General features: G+C 49.5%; 2 protein-coding genes across 5 annotated transcripts in view; both read right to left on the bottom strand.

Annotated features, from left to right (window-relative positions):
* Positions 1 to 12,770, bottom strand: part of LOC309883160 (H(+)/Cl(-) exchange transporter 5) — a 45,081-nt gene extending 32,311 nt beyond the window's left edge. Inside the window, exons 1-2 of one of the 4 annotated variants that reach the window (XM_082770984.1) lie at positions 12,749 to 12,770; positions 9,475 to 9,551 (exon numbers count right to left, since the gene is read on the bottom strand). In XM_082770984.1, coding sequence (XP_082627110.1) covers positions 9,475 to 9,478 — 4 coding nt within the window. In that variant the 5' untranslated portion in view covers positions 9,479 to 9,551; positions 12,749 to 12,770. Of the gene's footprint in view, positions 1 to 9,158; positions 9,552 to 12,748 lie in introns of all 4 variants that reach the window. The other 3 variants (XM_082770988.1, XM_082770985.1, XM_082770989.1) reach the window with 3 other exon arrangements.
* Positions 12,771 to 21,795: 9,025 nt separating this feature from the next.
* On the bottom strand, positions 21,796 to 25,917 carry LOC309883159 (regulator of cell cycle RGCC-like). The gene is made up of 5 exons (XM_082770982.1): positions 25,780 to 25,917; positions 25,246 to 25,401; positions 24,652 to 24,732; positions 23,664 to 23,726; positions 21,796 to 22,704 (listed from the first exon to the last, which is right to left on the bottom strand). Exons 2-5 carry the CDS (start codon positions 25,397 to 25,399, stop codon positions 22,697 to 22,699), a joined length of 306 nt encoding a protein of 101 aa, XP_082627108.1. The 5' UTR covers positions 25,400 to 25,401; positions 25,780 to 25,917; the 3' UTR covers positions 21,796 to 22,696.
* Positions 25,918 to 25,983: the final 66 nt, after the last annotated feature.

Raw genomic sequence — 25,983 nt, 5'->3', positions numbered from 1 at the left:
AGACTAGGGTCAGTCCTCCAAAAATTATCTGGAAAAACAAAACAAAGCACTGTTTCATTCAAGTTCAGCTCAGCTGCCACTGGTACCAACAGTAAATCATAACTCATTAATAGTAATATATTTTCTTTACTACTTCCTCCCAGTTATCAGCTGCATCAATTGGCCTATCCAGGAAACCTCGTTGTCCCTCCCTCTTCCTGTACACTCTCAAGCTCTTTGAAATATTAATCACGCTAGGTATAGCTTTAAGGAATTGTGCTATAACACTGCCAAGTCACATTTAACAGTCAGTAAGTCTGTTCAAATTTGCATTGAGATCACTAAGCATCAAGCAGCTAAATCATCTCTGGTTACCAGGTCCTGTTCTGACTGGTGACAAATTCATATTAAAAATTTCTTAAGATGCTGTAAGACAGCAACAGGATAAGCTCTTGTTCAAAGAGGAGTTCTCAGCAAGCTTTTTATGAACAAAAGTGAAGACACCATGGGAAGTAAAAGAACTAACCAACACTGGCCACTGATCTGTAAACAATATTCAAGTTTCCTACAAATTCTGCAGGAAACAGGTTTCTAAACAGCCATTGGCAAGGCTACACAGGCTCTGCGTGGGTTAGGGAGCTTTTCTTGCCTTTAGGGCTTTCCCACCTGATGTGAATTCAGAAGCAGTTCCACAAGTGCTCGCAGGCTGAAAGTGGATTACATTTCCAACAGAGAGCTTCTTTTCAGTATGTGACATCACCTTGCACCGCTTCCTAAAAGCTGAGGAATGGTTCTTCCTATTAATTATTGATAGAGCAAACACAGCTTTCAATCCTCCATTGATAAAACAGTACATTTCCATTTAAACATTTTCGTTGATCACAGAACCACAGAATTGCAGGAGTTGGAAGGGACCTCGAGAGATCATGGGGTCCAACCCCCCTGCAAAAGCCGTTCCCTAGAGCAGGCTGCCCAGGTAGGTGTCTAGATGGGCCTTGAATATCTCCAGAGAAGGAGACCCCACAACCTCCCTGGGCAGCCTGTCCCAGTGCTCCGTCACCCTCACCATGAAGTTCTTTCACGTGTTGGTGTGGAACTGCCTGGGCTCCATTTTGTGGCCATGGCCCCTTGTCCTGTCCCCACAAACCACTGAAAAGAGGTTGGCCAAATCCCTGTCTCCCACACCTCAGGCATTTATAAATATTAATAAGATCCCCTCTCAGTTGATATTGCCTTTTATTTTTTTGTTAGCTGTACCTCTGAACTGGGCCCCTGGAGGCTGTAATTGCTGTGCCCACCCATGGCTGCCAACAGCCGGAGATGCAGAGCAAGGCCAGCCTGCCGCACAAGGAAACACCTGAGGAAGGCTGTGAGAAGGCGAACACAGGTCGACAGACCCTGACTTCCCTCAGAACTGCTATGCTGTATTCTCAGAGGGTGGGATTTCTTCCTGTTTTATCCACAGCAAACACCTGTGGCAGCTCAAATAACGCGCCTGTTCGAGATACAGCCAGCACCTCCAATTTCACAACACCCACTTCTGTTTCCAAAGCTGCTTACATCTCCTCCCCGACCAGGCACTTCTGCTTCCAACCCACATGCTCTACATTGCAATCCACCCAGCTCCTCTGCCAGGAAGTGATTCAGGAGATAAAACCCACAGCAAAGCCAGCCCAGGCCCTACACAATTACCATTCGCATTTCCAGAGGACTGCTTAATTGGCTGCTGTCTTGTGACACTAACTACGGGCCTGACACAGCTCCTGGGCCCAGGCGAGCTTCCTGTTTTGTCTCCCAGCTTTCTCTAACAGCTTTGCTTTTTCTCCTCTTCTTGCTTCTCTTCCCTATGCTCATTACAGGAAGGCACGAGTGCCCAACAACTCCAAAGGCAATAAGTTTTCAGGTGTCATTCTCCAGGAATGGCACCTTCAGCACAATTTCATTTTCCTCAGCTGGCTGGTCAAAAACACAACAGGTCATCGTGAGCACGTGGCTCCAAATCAAAGCAGTCTGACCAGCAGATTTACTGTGATCACAGACCTTTCAGTGCTTTTCTGCAGGAATTCCCATTTTTGTAGGATGCTTCATTGTATAGAGACACAACAAACACCAATATGCAAATCAGACTGCCTTGTTTTCACTGGGTTGTTTTTTTTCCTTCTAAGCTTTTTATAGTTTCTATTTTCATTTCAAAGCCACAAGCTAAACAAATCTGTAGGAATGCAACAGCACAGTCTTACACACGTGCTCCAAGGTTAACACAGTAAAAAGACAAGAATCACCACATACTTCTCCACTGGCATGGCTATCCTGTACCTTTCTTATTTTCAACATAACCATGGCCCCTTGCATGAGCAAAACAGTTTGCAATTGTGTGCACACACCATGAGCATGCTGCCCTTCCTGCAGCAGAGCCTACTGCAGGGTAGGGTTCTGTCAAGACGTGGCTCAAAACATTGCCTTCTGATTTCCGTGTGCTGTTTTACCTGTAACACATCACAGACAATTACAAGATGAAGTTTCAGCCTTCAAATTCAAGATAAAGTTTTCAATTTTCCAACAGAGAGAACACCACCCATCCTTTCCTCTATACACTTACGGAAGTACAAGGGACTACTAATGGCAAAGGTAAAGCCTGGGTCACCACGAACAAGAAAAAAACCCCATGCTTCTGCTGAATTGTGGGAGATGCTGAAGGAGATTAGATAACCGACAGATCAACTCTACATGAAATTCAGGAGGCCAAATCTGGCCAATCTGAGAAGGTCGAGAGAAAGGGCATTTTGAGGCTTGAAAGCAGATTTTTGCTTTTAAAAAGAAATGTTTCTCTCATGTAAAGTTACAAGCAGGCCTGAAAAGTTCCTCTTCAAGTACCAAGTACCTTTAGGGAACTCAACGCGTTTAACTCACATTAAAGTTTGTGAGTGTACACATTGCAGTGTTGGGCAATGGCTAACACACATCTATTGCTTATACTTTGCTGTGTAACATTAAAGGCTTTCCCTTCATTGCCGCTTGCCATTTGCTTATTTGTACTAAGTCCCAGGATGAAGAGTTCCAAGGGTTTCTGTTCTCTTCCTCTGCTAAAGGGAAACCACCTTTTACTCTGGAGCAGGGCTGGGCAGCATGTGAGAATGACTTTTATTACCAGACAGTCCACTTTTGCATAATTTTCTTTCCTAGGACAGATTTTCTTGCCTGAAGATGCAGAAAACCATCCTTTGCTTGCATCTGCAAGGACAGTCTGTTGTACTCCCACTTGAAACCTATCGGTGGACATTTTACATCCACCTAGCAGTAAGGATGCCCTTGCTTCTCTAACTAAAGGAGGTGGTGTAAAGCAAAGCAACAAGAGGATAAATTCATTGGTCTTCCTTTAGACATCCCCAGGAAGGTACACGTCAAACATTAGCACGTCACCTGTACATGTATTTGGAAAAGAAGTTCTTTAAGGGAGCAACTGGAGAAAAAAAAGCACCTAGTTTCCAAGAAAACGAGTTGCAGGTCCTCACACATCTTTCTGCCCTTCAGTTGAATAAGATGTGACCCAAAAGCCTTCCTCATGTTTATGGAACACCATGCGTTTCAGTAAACAGGTCACCCTACATTTACAGGCAGTTTGTAACTGTGCTGTGCAGCAGGCTGTTGAGGATACACACACACACACTTTTTTTGGTAAAGATTTCTGTATTTTCTAGACCAAATTCAGTTACTTACAGGAGTTTCCATGTTTCAGTACGGAATTGACAGCTTCTCTGCCACTACTGCCCTCTTTGGAAATCAGGATGTTAGAAGGTTAAACTATCACATGTCTGTGTAGCAGCAGCAACCAAGCTACAGTCTTGCTTTTAAAACATAACTGTGTAGCTAAGTGATGATTAAAATGTATCTGGAAGCCATCCTCAAGTTAGCAAACCTTCAAGAACATAAAATCAGATTTCCCTGAATTTATCTAGCCTTCCCAATGCAAATCAGAAGAGCATGATCCTAAAATGGCACAGCCAGAGTAAGCACACGTTCTTCATCACAGACACTGCTGCAGCATTAAGATCAGATGTGCTTTTCATCCTGAATACATCAAAATCTTGGATAATGGCTCTGAAGTCACCTCCTGCCAAAATCTCTAGTTGAACTGGATCACAACCAAAGCTGTCCTCGCAGCCAAATTCTTTACTAGGAGAGCTCGAGGAAGCAGAACAACCCTACAGGCCTGTTTTCATTCGCAAGGTAGGCTTCTTTCCCTTTCCTTAACAACTATTTCCAGTATAAGACCACCACAGCATTGTGCTAAAATAGCTACAGCCAAATTTCACCCTTAAGAAAAGTAGAGGTGAGTCAAGGCATCCGAGATCCACGGCACTGAATGGATTCACACGCCTGAAGGCTGCAGCACCTCCCTCCATCCTGCCCCTACAAGCATCAGGAGGCACCAGCCCCTACGTTCAGTTTGGCATTCACCTTTCAGTCCAGCAAGTTTGAGGTTGTAGCTATGCGTGCTGTAGGCTGCAACCATGGGTGCCAGGGCTTGTGGCAGCTCTAAAAGGCGCATCCCTGTCGGTCAACTCAGCTTTAGCCTGTACCGAGTTACCATCTACCATCCAACCGCAGCAGCCTCAGTCCCTCACATCTTAGCTTCTCTGTGCTTCACCACGCAAGACCATTCTGTACCACAAAAAACCATGATGTGCCAGGCAGCAGCATTTTTAAATACTGGTCCTCTCCTGTTGACACGAGTAAGATAAACAAGAAAAAACAGTTAATTTATTAAAGACGCAGATAAATGTTTACTTCCTGACTAAAATAAGTTACTGAAGCCACACACCTAATGCTTTGTGAATTCACTTTTCAGGTTAAGCACAAACCTCCTCATAGTCACGCTACTGGAACCATAATCACTGGTTGTGCAACCAACATGACTACAGAGGATCTTTTCTTTTGAGTATGTGACTTACAACAGTGTAATCACCCCATTATTTCTGTATCTGTTGCATTTAGTTATTTTACTAGAATTCAAAAAGAACAAGAATTTGACGTTAAGGAGCTGAAGTCTTCCAGATCTGATGAAAACAGCTGATGCTCAAAACTTTTTCAGACAAAAAAAGCCAAATAACCACTGATAAAATATCATCTCTGCTTAAACACCACCTTTTAAAATTATTTTTTATAAGGACCATCATGGTTACAATGGTAAGATTTGAACAAAAACTTCCAATTACTTTTTATAGTCCCCTTTGGTTTCAAGCTTGCATGAAGATTTGGCTGGAAAAGTTACGCCATACTTTTGTTAAGTGCCGAGTGGTGTATTTCTTCCAGCAGTGTTATCTTTTTACTTTATCTAATCTATTTTTTTTTACCTTATCTCTTACATTTTCTTTTATGAGACGTTTCACAGCACGCCCTTAAATTCAAACTGCACAAAGTGGTGTTAAGTAAGATGTATTCTGGGGAGACTGCATTTCTTTTTTGCTTGATACAGGAAAAAGCTCAAATTACTGAAATATAAACTACAACAGACTTAAAAGGGAATTTTCAGAGGCACAAAAACATAACACACCCAATTTGCCCAAAATTCTCATTGAGAAAACAATACTTAACTTCCCTTTGCAATTTTAAGGAGGTCATAGGGGGAGAACCAGAAGACTGAAAAGAACTACTGCTAAATTTCCCTAGGGAGGTTGTGGTTAATGATTCAAAGAAATGTTACCAAATTACAGTGAGAATTGCACCTGGCACATACTGAATACTATTCAGTAGCCAAGCCCTGAGTGTTGTATACACAAGTTAACTTCTAAGCATCTCCCTCTCCATGAAATACACCTGAGCTTCTCAGCACACACCATGCCGCTGATTTTATACATTTTTCTCAAAGCAATGGATCTCATTCTGCCTGTAGACACTTCCTCAGACTGACTATTTGATCCAAAATATACACACTTCTTTTTTTTGTAGTCACTAGACGTGTAGCAAATTGTAATTCTACAGTTTTGAAACCCATTTCACTGAACCAGAACAAGCTGGTACACAAACAGGGTAGCCAACGGCTAACTCACAGACTCAAATATTGAAGCAGCTGTCAGGACTCACCAGATTTCTGCAGGCATTTTGGTCCCCTGCAAAACAAGGATGCACATTCAACAGTTCCCTTTCCACTCTCCAGCAACAGAAGGCAGCTGCCAGGTAGTGTAAGCAGATAAAACATTTCAGCATACAAACATCTTGTAGCTACCCAGAGCTCCAGCTCCCTCAAAATATAAAGAGACTGCCATAGCCCCTTGGAGAAAAGTTATATTTCTCTAAAGAGTAAAGCAGCTAGGCACACAGAAGCAGGCAGCCTAACCCCCTACTTAATTTCCAGCAAGTTTCTCACAAAGCCCACGTATTTAGCAGTATAATGTTTTCTAGAACCAGGCTGGTGATGGAATACTTTCCTTACCCAGTCAACACATGGGTTTCTGATCTTCCTGTTATATTTGCTGAATACCTTCCATGTTGTTTGCTACGAAATATCCCAGAAAATCTTTTTTAAAGTGTTATTGTAGCACATGTTATTACAAAGGCAACTTTATGTATCCTCTGTAGATCTTAGTACTAGTAGATCTTGATTTCTTAATTTCTTGAGAGTTTTCTGCTTAATTGCCTGAATTCGGTTGAAAAAGAGCCATACAGAGACACAGGCAGCTTGCAGGGAAGACAGCTCTGTGCTGGAGAACTACAGGACATTTTGCCCTACTCTACAGCTAGGTCTTCAGATAACAACAGGGTGCTGCAAAAAGCCACCTTCTGTGCAGACAGTCTCTTCGCTGTTGAGGAAATCCTTGATGGTTTCACATGGTTAAGCACGCGGGGACAGGCATCTTGCAAGACTCAGCTATACAGAAGAACAACAACTATGAGATAACACTACCAGTGTCACCACAACAAGCCCTCAAATAACGGTTAAGGTCTTTTCACACCACTTCACAGTGTTCAAGCATTCCCCTGACACTGTAAGTACTAAACAAACTTTGGCAGCTTAAACAGGAATGGGCATATAACATCTAAATCATCTGCTTTACAGCTTCCCATCATCACAGTTACCTTAACTGTTGTGTCTACTCTGTACCATGCAGTAGGCTCCCCAAGGGCCCTGTGGAAGCTCACTCATCCGTTTTGCCTTTGAATGCTGTTCAAACTACATCTGGGAGACGGGTGGTCTCCTTGTACTTCCATTCTCAAGGGACTCATTCAGAAAATGATCTTCCAAAATCAGGGTTTGCAGTACTTCAGAAATAAATACAGATGAAGCTATGCTTCATAATCAAAAGAGTAAGTTGTTATATCAGCATGAATAATTAAAAACATGATGGAAAATATATATAAATATTCAAACTCATGCACCCGATGACAAATTTTGCAGTCAGGGGCTGAGCCCTGAATTCAAAGTCATGGACAAACCAGCTGGATTAGTTCAGGGCCAGCCTGATGGCAACATCAGCCAGCCTCAGTTTGCACTCGTTAGCACTCAGTTTGGAATGCAGCCTGCAAGCACAGCCTAAGAGGCAGCTCCTTACCAAAGAGGCTCCCCACACCATTAGACTTCATCCACTTCAATTTTTCCAGGACACCTAAGTGAAGCTGCCCACAAAGGCCATGAAAGTGAAGGCCTAGGAACACTGGGTGTTTGTCATATTACATGGATCAGCTGTATCCCTATATAAAAATTGTAAAGATGATGAATTTGAGGGGGCAGGTTTGCCACCTTTCACCAGTGACTATATACCACCCGATACAGGTGTTGCCTTCCACATGACTCCAGCAACAACGACGGAGCAAGAAAATTAGGGAACACATGAGAAGGAAAGAGATAATACAGGATAATGCAGGTGTTGGGGCTGAGGGGCACAGGGTGGATACAGGGAAAAAGTGCAGAAAAAACAGGTCAGCCTTAAGTACCCACAGAGCTGAAGAAAGCACCTAGCTCAGAGGGGAGAATGCCACCACCAAAGCCCAGACATATTCTTGAAAATACTTATTTACAAAACCATTCTGAGGTAAATAAATATATCACCTGCACTTAAAATCCCTGTGCCAACCCATACTGTAGTAGTGCAAGCCTACAGGCTGTGAAAGGTGTTTCCAAGCTCCCTAAGAGCAGGTGGCCCTCCACAAGAACAAAGCCACCTGCCACTGCCCCTCTGCAGAGCTGCTGCATGCTCAGGGACACGGCCCCAAACAACGCCTGGTGCAGGCATTCAGCTACCAGCTCCCTGGTAGCTTCAGTTCATGACTCACAAAATCCACAGAATGACTGAAGGAAATTTGCTGTTATGTTTTTAAGTGTGTATGGTATACGAAGAGCAGAGAAGGTGCAATGCAAGTATATAAATAAAAAAAATAAAAAATAAAAAAAAAAAAACACAAACATTTGGTGTCAGATGTTCCTCCCAATCCATTTCAGCTTTTGAAGTTCACAGAGAACAACAGTTTTCCACAAAATCGTCGACACACCAAAATAAAACAAACAAACAAAAAAAAACAAAACACCGAAACAAACAACAAATACCAACTAAAAAAAGACAAATCCAAAGCTCAAATATATTTTAGTGCAACCTATTTTAAGGTCTTATGCCAAAAAAAAACATCACCTATCACCATGCAGAGGACAGGAGACTATTTTATAAAGTGGCGGTTCAGCAGGCAGTTCTGGCAGCCAAGAAATTGATTAGCCCGCTGCATCACAATTAAAAATCATTATCTATTTCATATCACTGTTGTTCAAACAGTATTTAAACAACAACAATGAAAATCCTGTAGTTTTCAAGTTCTTCTGTGAAGAAATTGGAAAAAAAAAAAGTTCTATTGAAATATTTCAGCCACGTACCAGCATTTGCAGTCCAGTCCCACATCCCTACTCTGTCTGCTAGGTCAGGAGACCAGTTTGGCTGATAGCAGAACTAAACAAGAAGCATCTTGAAAATTAGGAAATTCTGCTGATTATTAGCATTTTACAAACACCTGCTTTGCACGAGTATGAAAATTTAAATACTTTATTTCATTCCGCTTACAAAGAGATTTGAGGAACAAGTTTCAAGATTAATAAAGGCTTTAAAACTTCGACAAACCAAAGCTAACAACATCCAGAAGCTGGTTACACGTATCGTATTAAAAGACTGCCAAATTCTGGCTGACAGATTTCTCACCCTGTCTATTCCTGGACGCCTCCTCAGACAGGATTTTTCTTCAAGCACCCAAACAAATCAAGAGGGAAGCCACCTGTGACCATTTGCTCTTCCAGCAGAATCAGAAAAAAATGAAAAGAGAGTGTTCTTCTCTAGTGCTAAGCAGCACTCTGTTCTTGGACTACAGACCACCATCCTCTGTAAATATCTGCTGGGAAGTCCACATCACAGCAAGCTGGTTAGTCCAACAATCACTGCAAGCTTTCGATTCTGAGCACCAGCATACATCCCAAGGAGAGGTGAATCAAAATTAGGAGAGGATTAGGAGAGGATTTACCCATCAAACAGCTTCAGTATCTTCTCCACTGGCTCAGTTACTCCTTCCTTCACTCTGATGCTTCTCGGAGCTGTAAGCTGGAAAAGAAACAGTAACTTGCTCAGGTGAGTAGACACAGGTGGGACACCCAGCCATGACTAGATGATGAACTGCCAGCAGTAAATGTCAGTTCTATGACTCAGAACTACACAGTAGTAAAAGGGAAGGCCCCTATTGAAGTTGTGTCAAATCTCATTAAGAACATCACTGCGCTCACAAAGGGAATTGACGAATTTGCCCATTTCGTGTTTCTCTTAAAGTTTCCTCCTGTCAGCTTTGCCAAGAGTTCCTGCTTCTTACCTCCATTTCTAGCACCAGCACAGTACGGACTAGAGAAGACCAGTTTAATGGTAGCTGACACAAGCATTAAGCCCGTACTGGAAAGAGAGGTAACATAGTGGGACAGGTAAATCAACAGACTCAAAAATCAGCTTTTAGCTCTTAACTATATTTTGAAAACTTCTTATGTTTGAACCTGGAACACAACGTGACAATGAAAGAGACAATTTTCATTTCCAGTAGCAGTTTCTAAAATGTTTATAGGAATTTAGCAGATAACACCATTTTCCCACGGAGTAAGGAATACAGACTCCCAGAACACGTTCCTTACAGACTGAGAAGATTCACATTTCTTCTGGGAAGAACGCAAGCCTGAGCAATGGACTGCATATAAAGCCTGATCTAGCAGATGGCTAAACATTGCTGAGGGAAGTCATTCTCACACTGTGTTAGTTTAAACCTGCCTTTCCACCTTGCTATTGAGAATCAAGTTTTAGATTGATGCAGCCCAAGAGGTTCAGCACCAAGAAATCACAGTGGAGGAGAGGAGGGAGGGAAGTTTCCCTCCATCATCCCACCCAACGCAGGCAGCAAGCTAGAACTAAGTAAGATGCTTTGGATCCTTCTCCTCCCCAGCCTACCCCAATATCTCTCACATGACTGAGCACTTCAGAGCAAAGAACTGGCAAAAGGCTGGTGTGGACTACGCTGTGTCCTCTTAGCAAATGCAGCAGGATCCTCCAGCTGCTTAGGCACTGCTGCAGGTTGCCCTGATCCCAAGGCGCTAGCTCCTCCTCCCTGCTGACACCTACCCTACACTTCAGGTCACCTGAGACAAGCCTGAGCCTGAAGGATTCCTACGTCATCATCACTGCTAAGACCAGCACTTTGGATAACACACGCCCTTTTGAGCTTACCTTGAACAGTTTTATTTCTTAGCAGATAAAAAAGCAAGAAACCAACAGCCTAGCGATCCTCCTCCAACTGCCTCTCCTCCACATCATGAGATAGTTCTCTCAGAGCAGTGTGACTGAAATTCTATTACCAACATACCTGGCTCATCACCACGAACACATCCTCATTATTTATTAGCTGTTCACTCCCATCCTTGGTGACAAGACTAGCAATCTTGCCTCCCCTATGAGCCACTTTACCTTGTCAAAACAGAGTAAGGAGATACAGCACACGGTTACACGTTTAGCTCTGAGCAATCCCCGCCAAGTCTCAAATACATGTTTTGAGACACACAGCTCTGCCTTGCTGGGGAGAGGCTGCCGGAGACTTTGGCTTTGTTGGATGCTTGGAGAGGCATCTCTGCCACAGAGCACCAGTATGCAGGGAGAGTTTTCCTGCACTGCACAGTTGACAATGCTTCTAGGGGGAAGTGCAGCTATTCCTACTTCACAGCCTGCCACTTCCAAAAACCACTGCTCCAAGGTGCAAACTACTGTAGTCACAACATACCACTGTTCCTCCAGCAGCATACTGGCTTACCTATAGCTTCCTAGGGCAATTTTTTTTAGCCAGAGGAAGAAAACAAGCAGCCATCCTTCATTCACAACCCACCACGAAGGACAAAGGCCACCCAGAGCCAGCTGTGCTGCCATGAGCTCAGGCAGGCAAGGCGAGCTCTCTCTGATCCCCAGCAGCAAGCTGCAGACCTTGACTGTAACTACCACCAGAACCAGGTAGGGGTAATTTCAGCAACCATTTCCAACAGACCAAGAGTATCACCAGAAAGATGAGGCTGCAGCTGCCTGAATGCCCACCAGCTGGGCTGCTACAGTAGGTGGCATGCAGCCACTTAGACCACATCAGCCAGGAGGTGAATCTAAACCATGCCCACTCCTATGGCTGTTCACAGCAACGTGTTACCTACTGATGCGAAGATATTCGTACCAAGGAGCTTAAAGGCCACGCTGCCATCCTCAGTACAATAGGAATGCAGACACAGCAAAACACGGACTGCTGTCTTCAAGCTGCACTACATTTGCAAACCATTTCAACCACTGGAAACAGAAACACAAGGCTCTCAGTAGCACCATCAGCTTCCTCCGGTGTTCAAATACACACTCCAGTTCTTCTACCGACAGCCAAGGATGTTCAGGAGCCAACTAAAAGTTTTGAGAGTAATCTTCAAGGATTGGTATGTCAAAACCCACAATTCTTCTGCACAACTGCCAAAATGATCATAAGAAAGACACGGGAGGGGGAAAAAAAAGCCAGCTCAAAGAATATTCCTGTACACCAACATCCTAGAGGACAAAGCCAAAGCCTAATCTTTAGGAAGCATTACAAATCCTTTCTTGTTCAAGCCTTCCACCAAAACTACTGCAATTATAGTTTCAATTTCACAGAATATCTGAGCTGGAAGGGACCCACAAGGATCGTGAAGTCCAACTCCTGTGTCCCCAAAGGGCCACCCAAAACCCAGACCCTGTGTCTGAGAGCGTTGTCCAAACGCTTCTCAAACTCCAGCAGATTCAGGACTGTGCCCACGTCCCTGGGGAACCTGTCCCAGTGCCCAACCACCCTCTGGGTGCAGAACCTTTCCCTAACCCCCATCCTGACCCTCCCCTGTCCCAGCTCCATGCCGTCCCCTCGGGTCCTGTCGCTGTCCCCAGAGAGCAGAGCTCAGCGCCTTCCCCTCCGCTCGCTGTGAGGGAGCTGCAGGCCGCCATGAGGCCTCCCCTCAGCCTGCTCTGCTCGGGGATGAACAAACCCAGGGCCCTCAGCCTCTCCTCACACATTTTGCCCTCCAGACCCTTCACCATCAGTGCCTGGCGTGGCTCCTGCCTCCCGGCACGAAACGGGGGCACCACCGGGCGCTCCTGCGCTGCACAACCCAGCCCAGGAGTCGCCCGACGACCTCCCTGAAATTTATTTTTTTTCCCCAGGAGAAAGACCCTTTCGGTTTAAAAGAATAAAGAGGATTTCGAAACAGTTAAGGCAGCACCTGGCTTCATCTCCCGGTGGCCACCGCAGGGCCCAACGCCACCCTGCCTCCCAGCCGCTGCCTGCACCCACAGGGGGGGACGCGGGGCTGGGGCAGCCCCGGGGCGCTTCGCCACCGCCCGTCCCCATCCCGTAGGCATCACCGCGACCCCTGCCCCTCACCTCCGCTCCGCCGAGCCCCGCCCCGGCCCCGGCCCCGGCCCCGCTCCACCGCCCCCCGGCCCTCCCCGCCCGTTCCGGTCCCTCCCGTTCCGGCCCCATCCGCGAGAGGCGCCATCTTGGGCCCGAGGGGGCCCCCTGCGGGCCGGCGCCTCCTGGTCGTAAAAGTTGTGAAAAGTCCCCAAAAATAAGCGCCCGTTCTGCCCCTAACTTCCTACAGCTAAATACATGCTTATAAATGCTGGGTCCATGTTATTATATATATATATATAAATGGTGTGTGCCATGGTTTGGATTTAGGAGCAAAACAATGCTGGGAACACGCTGATGTTTTAGTTCTTCCCCCACTCAGGGAGAGGGCAGTGGGTGAACATCTGTGTGGCACCTCGCTGCCTGATGAGTTAAACCTCCCCCCATCAACACACCAAATATTTACATAAGGTGTTAGTGCTTCCTGTGCCCAAAGGACCCTCAGACCACTTGTGCCTTAACCTTGGTGGCTCTCAGTATTTCGTTTGGTGTCAGGTCACCATGGTGGCCCCCTCAGGAACAGAGTCCAGCCTGTGCTCTGCACCCAGCAGCACATCTGCGCCCAGGAATAACCCAGAGAGCCCAGGCAGGGATGTAGAGCGGGTACAACCCAGTATGTCACAGATGACTTTTCTCTGCCTCAGTTTCCCAAAAGCTGAGTCAGAGGAAGAGAATGACAAAGTCGTGAATGTTGGGAAAGTGTTTTGAGGTGCCTGGAAGAAACAAGCTGAAGGCATGCCACAGACTGCTACAGTGACAGCAGCCTGGATCAGAATCACCAGAGGCACTGGACTGGGAAACAGCTTCTCTGCTAACACCCTGCAAGTGTTAAACACCTCTGGAGCACAGCAGCAGCACATAGCTGGCAGCTCCCATGCCCCTGGGGGCGTCCAGGGAAGGCTCCGTCTCCTGTCACTCCCCTTTGCTCCTGTCTCCGAAGGGAACAAGCCTGGAGGAGAAAAGAGAATTTTAATGAGCCAATATAGTTGGGTTTTAGGACTGTTGCTTTTTGAGGCAGTGACTTGTGTCTCAGACTGGGGTGTCAGGGGCTGTGCTGTCCACTCCGGTGGAATGCTCTGCAGCTTTCATGAGTGCTGTCACACAGCATGTCCTACATCCAGCAAACCTCTGCTTCCTCCTTCCTTTTAGGCATCGGAACAGGCTCCCCAGAGAAGGGGTCACAGCACCAAGCCTGCCAGACTTCAAGAAGTGTTTAGACAATGCTCTGAGAAATATGGCCTGATTTTTTGGGTGGCCCTTTGTGGAGCCAGAAGCTGGACTTGATGATCTTTGTGCAGGTTTTACAGACATTTTCCCCCAGCCCCTCATACTCACCCTCAGTGTTGTGGCATCCTTAACCCCACTAAGCTCTTTGGAGCAGCAGCTAGGGGGGGTGAAGTGTCATGCACCCAGCACCTGGTACAAATCATTCCCAGGCAGAATCCCCGGATTCTTGTGTGATACAGATTTTAAACAGCCTCTCCTATTACAGCAGGCCACCAGATACCCCATCCCAGGTCCCTCACCCGTCACACCAGTCTATCCGGGAGCAGGCACCAGTACAGATGCTGGCAGCACTAGAGGGCAGCAATGGTGCAGCCAGCAGCAGCCTCCAGTCTGTGAACGGCCTCGAGCACCTGGCTTGCACTCCCCACTGTCCCCTCGGAGAAGTTTTTAATTCTGGCTGGCAGAATTAAATTTCCCTTATTCAAATTAATTTCCCTTATTCAGAATTAATTTCCCTTATTCAAAGGCTTCCACCCAGTGCCCAGTGTCCTGGTACCTTCAGGCCTCCCATGTCACTCCAGGTGGGGGTGAGATGTAAAGAGGGTGAATATCATGGTGGGGCTGGCAATGCTCATGTTTTAGGGATGTGGCAGTACAGACACTGGTTTTAGCATAACAGCTGCCATACAAGATGGCATGGGCATCATGCCATGTATGTGAAAGTCCTTTAAAAGAAGAAAACCCTGCCACGAGTCCCGAAGGGGTGAACCCTGGATTTTTCTGATCTTCTGTGATTACACAGCTTGGCCAGGTTCCCCCAGTGATTAGTGGTAAGAAATGAACACCAGCTCCTCTGGCCTCAACTCCAGGCTGTGCTACTGGACACAGACAGCCCCACCACATCCCTGTACTATCCCACAGCATGAGCAAGATGTGGTACACCCAGTGTTCTCCTCTTTAGACATGCACTGGGCTGGTGCATGTTCTTGGCTGCTTCCAAGGGAGCTGAGGCTGCTGGATTTGGCTTTCCACCTTCTTCCACCCATGCTCAGTGCATTGGGGTTGATGGGGAGTAGCAGGCAGCCAACAGCTCCCTCCCTAGAGATGGCCAGCTTGGCGCGGGCAACCTCTGTGCTCTGCCCAGAGGCCCAGCACACAGTAAGGGCTCTCCTGCCCTGGTTGCTCTTCTGGTCTCTTTCTCACTCCTTCTCTGAGTTACTGACCCAGGCCTGTGCAGTCCTTTGCGGAGCTCCCATGGGACTGGCAGCCCCAGCAGGTGCCATCTCAGCATTCCTCCTGCTGCTGGCTGTCCTCCTCTTGTACAGCTCCCACCCACAACTGCCTGCCAGACTCCTTGACAAGAGTCCTGAGGCAGGCTGAAAAGCTCCCATCAGGGTGTTTTCAGGTGGGAAAAGAGATTTTCCCATTAAATCGACTTCTCGTCTATTCCTCCTGGAAATCGGAATTTATTTTTCACTTGCATAGTATGCAAAAGGCCTGGAACAACCAGAGAGAAAGGTTCACAGGGTGGTGAACCTTGGAAACCTCAGCAGAAAATAGACTTTCTGCAAAGCAATGGTCTCTGGGAGAGAGGAGCAGGGGTGTGGAACTAGGGAAGAATGGAAAGGAGAGGGGTCTGCTCCACGATGCCATTGTCATGCTCTTCTTGGCAGAGAGAAGCAATTCTGTGCTGCCTGTCTGGGCAGCTCAATGGGGGAAGAGAAACCCAGACTTGGAGGTACTCACAGACAGCTGCAGACATGCACAAACAATACACATACCAAGGAGCCAGGGAAGGGAAAGGCAGGCAACTTCAACCCATTTTCCTGTCCATTGTTTTCGATGCTACTTGCCTGAGAGCTTCACCAGAAGAAAAATTCCTCTGTCTGAATGTGAAAGTCAGACCCATCATATGAAGGCAGTGACAGCCCCACAGTTGCTGGTTCTGTCCCTAGCGTGCTGGGAAAACACTTGTTTTAGGGAAACAGGAAGCCCTGAAATAGCAGAAGCTGGAAACACGTGGCTGGCTGGGGCTGACAGGGAGGTGAGGAGCAGGGCCGGGAGCATCCAGCATCCTGACACCCCCTGTGCACAGCAAGATTTGCTCCTCAGCGTCATTTTGTGCCTTTTCCTCACCTGCCATTGTGCTGCCCACCTTGTCCAAGACCCTGGGACGAATTCCTGCCATGCTCTGAGCCACACTTGATCTGGAATCCCACCTGGAGAGCACACCCAGAGAGAGGTGCAGCCTCTCGCTGCTGCTTTTCCGCACTTTCTGCTGCTGCCTGTCTAATGCAGAGCTCAGCCGCATGCATCCCCTGTGCTGGGGATAAACGGAGACAATCCTCAGGAGAGAAACAACCAGCTTCTTCAGTGTCTCTGCAAGGACATTGTTCAGGGACAGAGCTGCTGGCCCTGTGATGCAGACAGAGCAGAGGAATCCCTTAGACATGTCCAAGCTATCCACACAGAGGAAAGAACAGATTCCCTGTACTATGTGAGGCCGTAGGGAGGATGCTGCAGCACCTCCTGCTGCTTTATCCACATGGTATTTGTACGTGTCATCTATCAGCAATTTGACTCAACATTGATCTTCCAATTACTGACAGCCAGCACGCATCTGGGAGACAGAAGATGTCAAGGAACACGTCCAAAGCAAGCAAGCTTCACAGCAAAACGTGAGAAGAGTTGAAGTTTAAATTCTAAACATATCCTACAGAGGTAGGACAGACAGGACAAGAAAACTCAAGTGATACAGTGGGGAAAAAAGCACGTGGCTGGTCATCGTCCTAACAAAAACAATTAAAGGAATTACGAAAGAAAAGGTATTTCAGATACAAAGATCAAATAATACGAAAAGGCTGCGCACCTCTGAGTGCAGAAAATCTGAGGTAAAGAATTTGCAGGCTTAGCTGGTGGGCTTGGTTGCAGGCTTGGTGCCGGAGGGATGGTGACACAGGACTGGATCATCCTGGTATTAGTTTAATTAGTTTAATTGTGAGGTTAATGTCATCTAAGCCAGCAGGGAGCCTGAGCATGGATCAGCTGTGTTCTTCTGTTCTCCCTCAATTTTGCCCTAACCTGAGCCAGCCTTTCCAACATCAGACAAAGGGTTTTGGCAAGGATGGAAATCAGGCTCGTGCCCCTGGTTCGGGGCTGGTTGACATTGCTGTTGATAGGGAATGCTGGAGAGCAGCTCCCAAAGAAGTAGGAGGAAGCCAAGAGAGACAGGATAACCTTCCCGTGCCATTGTCCCGTGCCACAGGTAAGCTTTGCCATTGAATGAGATTCCACCGGCCAAGAGACATGCGACACTTGTCCATTCCTTGTCTCCAGGGACGGCCAGCAACCAACCCTTGTCCTTAGCAGAGCAGAACAATCCAGGGAAGTGACCTAGGGAGGTGAGGAGACAGGATGCTGTGCTGGCTGCCGCTGCCTGTATTGTGCCTTTGGATACCTTGGGGATGAAGTCAGCCCCCAGATATCACTGCTCTGCAGTCTGTACAGGCGGGCGTCAGAGAGCACTGCACTGCTCACTGTGGGGATGAAGCTGTTCACTGAAGGAGTTCACACAGGGAAAGTCCCTCAGGCTCTGGTTGGAGCAGGGATGCAGCTCACAGGCCCTAAAGCATCCTGAAATATGGCCCAGGAGAGATTCACTGTTCACTGGCAAAAATCCTGCTGAGGGCTGACGTAGCTGGGGACGCCTCTGTGGGCTGTAAAGGATGCTGCAAGGTGACTGGGGGGAAGCACGCTCAGACTGGCTTCCTGAACACCTTGTGTTTGATGAAGACCTCGCATTTCAGCTTTGCCAAATTCCTCCAGTTCTTCCTCACAGGTAAGTTCCTCAGGAACTCAGGAAGAGTTCAGGAACTCAGGAAGTTCCTGAACTCACCATGGCTGTCAAAGCCCCCAGCTTTTTGCGTTACCTGTAAGGGTCGCTTTGCTGTGTTCTGCAGCCACATTCCCTTCACTCTCAGCGGAGATCTGAACTCGTCAGCCCAAATGACAGCTCTCCTCACAGCTCTGCTCCAACCAGCCTCCCTCCTGCTGGCTGCTCTGGGGAATTTCCAGCATGATGACAACCTCTGAAATCCCTAGTTCCCTATGTTCCTCACTGGATCCCTCCGTGGTTTCACATCCTGCGGCATCACTGCTAAGATCTGCTGTCTCCAAGGTGGAAGCTGTGGTCAAGGCCAGTAGAGAGATGATGGTGTGGTGTCTCTGGGCTACACCACCCCTTTCAGTTCTGGGAAGGAAGCTTGTTTCCGAGGAGCTGTTGAAGCAGACGAAACCTACTCTTATTTTGCCCCTTGCCTAGGTGCAGGTTCCCACTGCAGGAGGTAAAGCCACCCCATATAACACAGAGGGGTGACTCTGGGGTGGCCAAAGGCCACTGATGTTTTACAAGAGAGATGGCTGGAGGCAGGCAGGGTCACCATGCCAGTCTTCCCTTGCTCCTCAGGATTGGCTTGCACCCCAAGAACCTGTATCTGCCTGTGATGATCAGGCACAGTGAGGGGTGAGCATCATGAGCCCTGCAGATGATGCCAGGGCTGAGGACAACAGCCCCCAGGCAGGGGCCTCGCAGCAGCAAAGACAAACTCATATCATAAAAACATCACAGGATGGGCTGGGGAGGGGGAGAGCAATGAGCCGTGCTTTTGGGAGGGGAATTACAGGGAGATCTGCTTCCTGCCCCCAAGCACCTCTCCAAGAGACAGAGAAAAAAAAAGAAAGCATGACGAAAAATATGCTCTTACACCAGGACATGAAACTGCCCTGTATCTCCCTTTTCCATAAACGTGGAAAGATCCCCCCAAAACATGCCAGAAGATTTGTCAGAAAAGAGAAGAAGCAGCAGGCTTCATCCCTAGGGTTAGTTATCTCCCAAAATAGTTACAACGTTTTGCATCACCGTGGCCAGCCCAACTGTCTGGAGCTCTAGATACTTCCCTCCCCATAAAGGATGTGGTTACTCTCTGAAACACAGCGTGGTGCACAAGTCCCCAAGCCAGCGAGAGCACCCAGCCCTGGGCAGCACTGTACAAATACACTCACTTGGCTGCTGGATGGGAGAGCACTGCTGGTGGGGCTCAGAGCAGGACCACAGGCAGTCTGGAGAGGGTTGGAAAGCTCTGGTTATGTGTGAATGAGGGAGAAGTGTGAGGGAGAAGTCCATTAACCTGTAATTTATTTTGAAGAACAGCGGTAACTCCTTTTACCCTCCACTGAGGTGGGGGAGATCTCTCCACGAGGGAACAGCTTCATCAAGGACCATCTGAGGAAGGACGTCCTGCTCCATCAGCCTCCATACAGACAGAAGGCATCTGCGTGCCTGCCCTCCTCCCCACAAACCTGAAGGGAGGCCACTGTACAACAAATCTTTCTGTGGGCCACCTCTTCTAAATCTCTCACCTCCATCCCAACACAGCTGTTCAGGCCTCCAGGATGCCAGCAGAACTGTTCCTCTGTTATCTTGCGTGGCGGCTGGAGCTAAATGCCCCCAGCCTGGAGCTGGAGGGACTCAAAGACCCTGCAGAGAGCCTGTATGAGACCTGCTGCTAGGGCAGTGCCTGCTCCACAGGTAAACAAACCCCCCGTTCTCTGTGAAGGCTATGTTTGCAGCTGAGCTTGTAGGAAAAGGTGCAGGCAGGAGGCTGCGATTGCCTTGGCTCTGGTTAGCCACTTCCCGTCCTTTGTCAGCCCCGCATGTGCTGCGTTCTTGCTGCTAAGAAAACACGAAAAGGGTTACCAGGCAGCAGACCGCACTGCAGCGAACACACGCGGCTGGAAGCCTCGCAGACGCCCTGCCTAGGGCTGGGTGTCCCCCCGGATGGCAGGGTGGGGGCTGCTGCTCACTTTCCCTGCCTCTGCTTCCCGTGCCCTGGCCTTACCAGCCTCGTAGCACGGGCTGCATCGACGTGGCCAACCTGACTTGAAGGGCTGGATGGCCAGGAAACAACCAAGCTCCTCTCCTAGAGCACCCACAACAAACAACCCCTGCAGCACGTCACGGCGTTATTTTGCTGCAGGGGTGTATTCAGAGCAGCAAATTTTGGGGGTTGAGAGTATTTACATATATATGCAGTTGCTTAGCAACAGTTGCGGCACTATTGCAAAGCCAGCGAGCAGCAGCTGGGGCTGTGGCAGCGCGGGGTGCCCCAGACGAGCACCCAGCACCACGGCCACTCCATGGGAGGCCACGCAATCGGCCAGCGAGTTTTTTTAACACCCTTCCCACACGTGCACGTAACGCGTGAGTGATACTCACAGGGAAAATGGGACCGTGGGTGGAATAAACACCACACTCAGAGTTAGAGCGCGCAGGGGTGAAACTCCTGCACACAATGAATCAGAGGGGAAAAAAAGCACCCCCAGTGACATCAAGGGGCTCTGCCATCACCGGGCACCCACTACGCAGACAATGTGAGCAATCTTGGCAGCTTCTGCTGCCCTGGCCCCTCTGGTGTGGGATGAGTCTCCCTGCAGAGCAGGGTGCTCCACACCCCAGGACAGGATCACGGGAATGCTTTCAAGCAGCATCTCCCCCTCCAGCCCCCCAGCACCACTGTCACCCCCACCCTTGAGCTGCCCTTTGAGGGCTCAGGGGTCCGTTTTGGGAGGCAGCTCTGCAGCCACATCACCCAGCATGGGAAGAGCAATGGCAGAATTTGTCCCACGCACAGCCTGCCCTTTGCCGGGCTCTGCTCCGACAGCTCACAAGCCCTGCTGCTTCCTTGCCCCAGTGCTCGAGTTCACCAGATCAGCGTTTTGTCAGCAGACTTCTGGGACAGAATTAGCACCCGAGCTGCCTGACTGCATGACCAGTAGCCTCGACATCAGCGTATCGCGTAAACCAAGGGGTGAGGGGAGAAGCTAAATCTGTCTCGTTTCCTGCTCAGACAATTGCAACAGAGCTGCACATGTCAGTGCTTCACCAGGACGTCACAGGGAAGGAAGGGCAGCATCGACGGCTGAAGCAAGCAGCCTCCCCCCACCCCAACGTCTCCCTGTGTTCCTCCCAGTCATCACGCTACTCAAAAGGCAGCCTCTCTGTAGGGGAAAATTCTGTGCAGGGGAAAACCCAAATGAAGCATCAGCAGGGCCTCTCCCCTAGCGAGCAGGAGCTGCTAAGAGCAGTGTCTGTATGCGGTGTTACCCACGGACATCTTCACCTTTCCAAACATATCAGGAATAAACACACAGCTGCAAACCTGGCTTCATGGCAAGGAATCTTGTTCTCTTCTTGTTTCTTTAGGCCAGTCAAGAAATATGCCCTACAATGTCCTTTCAGGGTAAAATAGATGGCTCATCACCTCCTCAACAGATGGAGGTGGAACAGAGGGGATTCTGCCCCAGGCACTTTCCTCCTGTCCCACCCCCACCTCAGGTGGCTTCCCCATGCTGCCAAGGCAAGGGCAGAGAGGACCACGGTGTCCCTGTGGAGTCCCCCATCCCTCTCCGGGCAGGGGCAGGCTGCTCAGCTCATCCTGAGCTCCTCCACAACTACTCACAGCCCACTGGCTGGCAGTACTCAAGGCTGGAGCGGTGTTTGCTCCCACCTGCAGGCAGCTCCAAAGATGAAAGGAGCCCACAGGAGCAGGCTGGACAAAAAACACAGACAAGTGCCAAGATTTAAAATCCCGTTCATAAAAATACAGCAACTGTACAGTGTACAACATCATTTTTACAGTGTTTATAGCAGAAGCCAGGGCAAAGGTACCTGGGGTCCAAGCACCTGGGGTCCAGGCAGGGGCCTTATTTGCAGATACCCATGCAAAGCAAAGGGCAAGCAGTGGCTGCTGCATGGCATACCACAGCAGAAACAGGCTTCCTGAACCAGGAGAGGACACCAAGGTATCACTGAAGCACTGCAAGCTCATCTCCCCCCATGCCACCATCATCCTCTGGCTTCAGTGGCACGAATTCCCCAAACCCACTTGGTCTGCAGATGCCCAGCCCTCCCTCACAGAGCAGAGTCTGGTGCCTGTGATGACATTACAGCAGAGCTGCCTGTGCCACTCCAGCCAGCAGACCACAGGAGATCTCCCAGCGGGCCAAAAGCAAGGCTGAGGAGAGAGCTGCTCTATGGCTGTGCCCACACCACCAGGGAGGAGCACCCTCAGGCTCCCACTGCCCTCCCAGCAGCCTGCCCTGCCCCAGGGCCTGAACAAGCCACGAACACAGAGCTGCCACAGGCCTGAGCCCATCAGTGCCAGGAGACTGGCACAAGCACAGCTGCCCCAGCACCCCAACCCCACAGTCCCAGAAACGCATCCCAGCTCTCCTGCTGCTGGTCCAGAAGGCAGCTGTGAAGGCAGGCTGCAGGAGGCTGGCCTGCTCAGGCAGGATCAGTCCATGCTTGTGGTTTTCCTTGCCTTTCCCTGACACGGAGTAGCACGTCCCATGGCGTAGAAGAGCTGTCATCCACTCAGGAGAGGAGCGGCGGGGCACAGAAGCAGAGGGTACATCAGGGAGGCGCTGCGTGCATCTACTGTGGATGCTCCTCCCAACGCTCCAAAGCCACATCTCACATCTCTGCAGGATGAGCAATGAGGAAAGAAGTGGTGAGACCTCAGCTGGGGAGGCTGCACAGCACACTGTACATCCCCACCATTATATCCAGCATCGCCTGCAGCAGGGTTAGAGCAGAGAGCTGCTCTCAGGGCTACCCTTGAGTAAACCCTTCCTGGTTTACTGACTCCAAGTATTACTTCTGCTGGTCCTGAGTCACACTTCCCCACCAGCCAACTCATTTTGGACACTCAGAAGGGAAGGGAAGTAACAGATACTGAGAACTGTGACCTATGTAGCGTACTGGGGAGGAGAGGAATAAAATTAATCACATTCTAACTCTAGCCTGCCACTCAGGAGCCCTTTCAGAGAGGAGTTGTGGACCCCATAACTCAGTTTCCCCAGCTAGAAAGCTCCTGGGGACTCACCTCACGATACTGTAGTGCTGCCTGGGTAAACCTGCCTAAGAGGACTTGCCTACTGCCAACACATCCCAAGTGGCATTTGCTAGGTGATACTTATCAAGCCCGAATCTTCACATTCCTCACTCCACATGGGATATTTCCACAGGGACATACCACTAGTACAAATACTCTTCCCCCTCCTGCTCACCCACTCTGCTGCCTGCTGCAAAGAAAAGCCTTTGAGCAGGTATGATGGAGGTAAAGAACCACAAATGTCTTGAGATCTTCCTGAAAATGCCAAGAGCCCTACATGATGTTATGCTTAGCTGCTTTTCTCCAAGGCTCTTTCATCCTGCTATGCTGGATGCAGCTACCTGGGGGTATTTCCCAGAACAAGGGAACACCAGAGCACAGTCAGACCAACTACAGGAGAGAGGCATCCTGAGACAGAGGGGATAAGTCACACCCCAGATCCACACCAGTGGAAGATCACAGCCAGCCCTGGAGAAACCACACTGGTGTGTTAGAAGCATTCCCATGTCTGTGCCAAAAGTGTGGTGACCAGGGCTGTGTACGTACCCTCTAATACTTTGTCCAGATCTGCAATGAACTCCTCCAGCTCCTGTGTGTCTCCAAGTTTAGCTAGGGAACAGAAACAGACACCATCAGTCCTTTCTTTCTTCCCCTCCTCTAGTCTAAGAGAAGATCTCTGCCCCTTGGTTTTGACTACAGTTGCTCAAGCTGTCTGCTCTTTTCACAACAGTCATGTGTAAATTTGCAGGCTGCCTGGAAGCATGTGGTCAAGGGTTTATGTAATGGCTGCATAGACAGTTGAGGGGGTGGGTGTTCCACACCCACAATATTACCCAAAGACACCACAGAAAGGAAAACCCCAGGACTAACTCTTACCTGCAGATACAATCTTTCCACCCTCCAGCGCTATGTGCCTCCACGCAAAGCCTCTCAGCCCACCAACCCAACCCTCTCTGCTCCCAGTTCCAGACTTGGGCTCTGGGGCTATGATAGCGCCAACAGGCATCATGCAGATCAGCATCCTGTACAGCAGCCAGTGGCAATTTAGGCTTGTAATCAGAGAAAACAGAAAGGCAGGGACACATCCTCCCATGCACATGATATGAGCTAAGTCAGCATGGACTCAGCTGAGGTCAGGGAATTGGATTAGTACATCATGTGAAGAAGACAAGTTCCCTGTGTTTTTTTATCCCTGTAAGATCCTGTGCTTCCAGGTCAAAGCTTCATGCCAAGACCCTCCTAAAGAGACCCCTGGCCAGCCTAGCCTTGATGGGGAACATACCAATCCAACTTCTTATCTCTTCTGGGATCCAGCCAGGGCCTCAAGGCTCATTCCCACCTCCAGATCCTGCAGTGCACCACTGGCACACCTGCACACACACCCCTCACAGAGCAGGGTCCACTGCTGCTGAGCCAGGAAGGGGTGACCTCAGCTGCCAGACACGGGAATTTCTTCACTGTTTTAAAGGCTTTTCCCAAACGTGCCCAAGGAAACCCTGGCAGACAGCCTTTCAGACAGATCTTTTAGCCTTACCTTTAGAGGGGTAAGCACTGGCATGTGTGTTGAGATCCTCCTCGCTGGAGTTTAGACTGCTTGCTGGGGATGTGCTGGTACCTGCAGACGCAAAGTGTCAGTCAATGTTCAAGGCCACAGGCACCTTGTGAACAAGTTGCAGGACCAGGGACGGAACAAGGACCAGAGACAGAGATGGAATAGGACCCTGGTCTACCCTGACCCTCGCCCAGCCCACCTGCTCTTCCCTGGCTACAAGGAATGCTTGTAGGTTGCCTGGGCATGGCCATGGGGATTCCTCAGGGTTACTACAGCGTGCTGCTTCCTTTTGATATCCCCTGTTCTCTCACATTACTGGTGGTCCTACAGAAGCCAACCCAGCAGAAACAGAAGCAGATGTTGGCAGGCCCTGGACCAAGATCCCATGGTAATCACAGCCCTCCTAGCCTTACTCACCCAGCCCTCAGGGGATGGGTCAGATGGGCAGCCCAGAGGCTAAGCCAGCGGGGAGCTTGAGCAATTTACCATGGCAGAACCCCACAGCTCTTAAAGCAGCTCCATCCCGCTGGATACCATCCTCCCACACCTCTCCTTACTCCCCAGCTCCAGACTCACTCTCCAGCTCGTCGATGCCGCTGTCGTAGACACTGTGGCCCGCTTTCCTCTTCAGCTCCTCCAGGTGCTGCTCGGACTGACGTGCGGGGCCCCTCGCAAAGTCCTCCATCGCCTCATCGAACTCCCGCAACAGGTCGCTGAAGTCGTCAGCCATCGCTGCGAGCAAGAAACCAGGCAGTGAGGCGCTGGGGACAGGCACCAGGCGAACAGCCTCCACCGAGTGCCCTCAGGAGCAGCACCGCTGAAATAGGGCACCGGCTTTTTGTTGATCCTGCCCCAGCTTCACCCCACGCCCTCGGGTGAGATGCCAGCAGGGCTGAGCGAGGCCCCTGGGCTATTCGGAGCCGCAGCCAAAGCCCGCTGGAAACCCACGAGAGACCCGCTGAGAGCCGGGACGTGCCGGGCACCACCTCGGGGCGGCTCCGGGGAGGTCTCAGCCACCGGCTCGGCGCTGGGACAAGGGACGAGGGCTCAGCACTCCCCTCCCCGGGGCCGGCTCTCCCTCCCCGGGGTGCCGGTGCCACCCTCGCTTACCTCGTCTCGGGGTGCCGGTGCCGGTGCCGGTGCTCGGGCGGGGCGGGCGCGGGGCCCGCGGCCGTTTTGTGGCGGCGGCACCGCCCCGAGGACGCCCCCGGGACCGCCTCCAGCCCAGCCCCGGCCGTGCCCGTCAGGTCCTCGGGCTGCCTCAGGCCCTCGGGGTGCGAGGGGCTGCTTTGCAGTACGTGTTTTCGCCTATAT

This window comes from Aythya marila (genome assembly GCF_965140915.1).
Source record: "Aythya marila genome assembly, chromosome: 13".
Taxonomy (NCBI): domain Eukaryota; kingdom Metazoa; phylum Chordata; class Aves; order Anseriformes; family Anatidae; genus Aythya; species Aythya marila.
The sequence above is the reverse complement of the archived record's forward strand: the minus strand, read 5'-3'. Positions and strand labels throughout refer to the sequence as shown.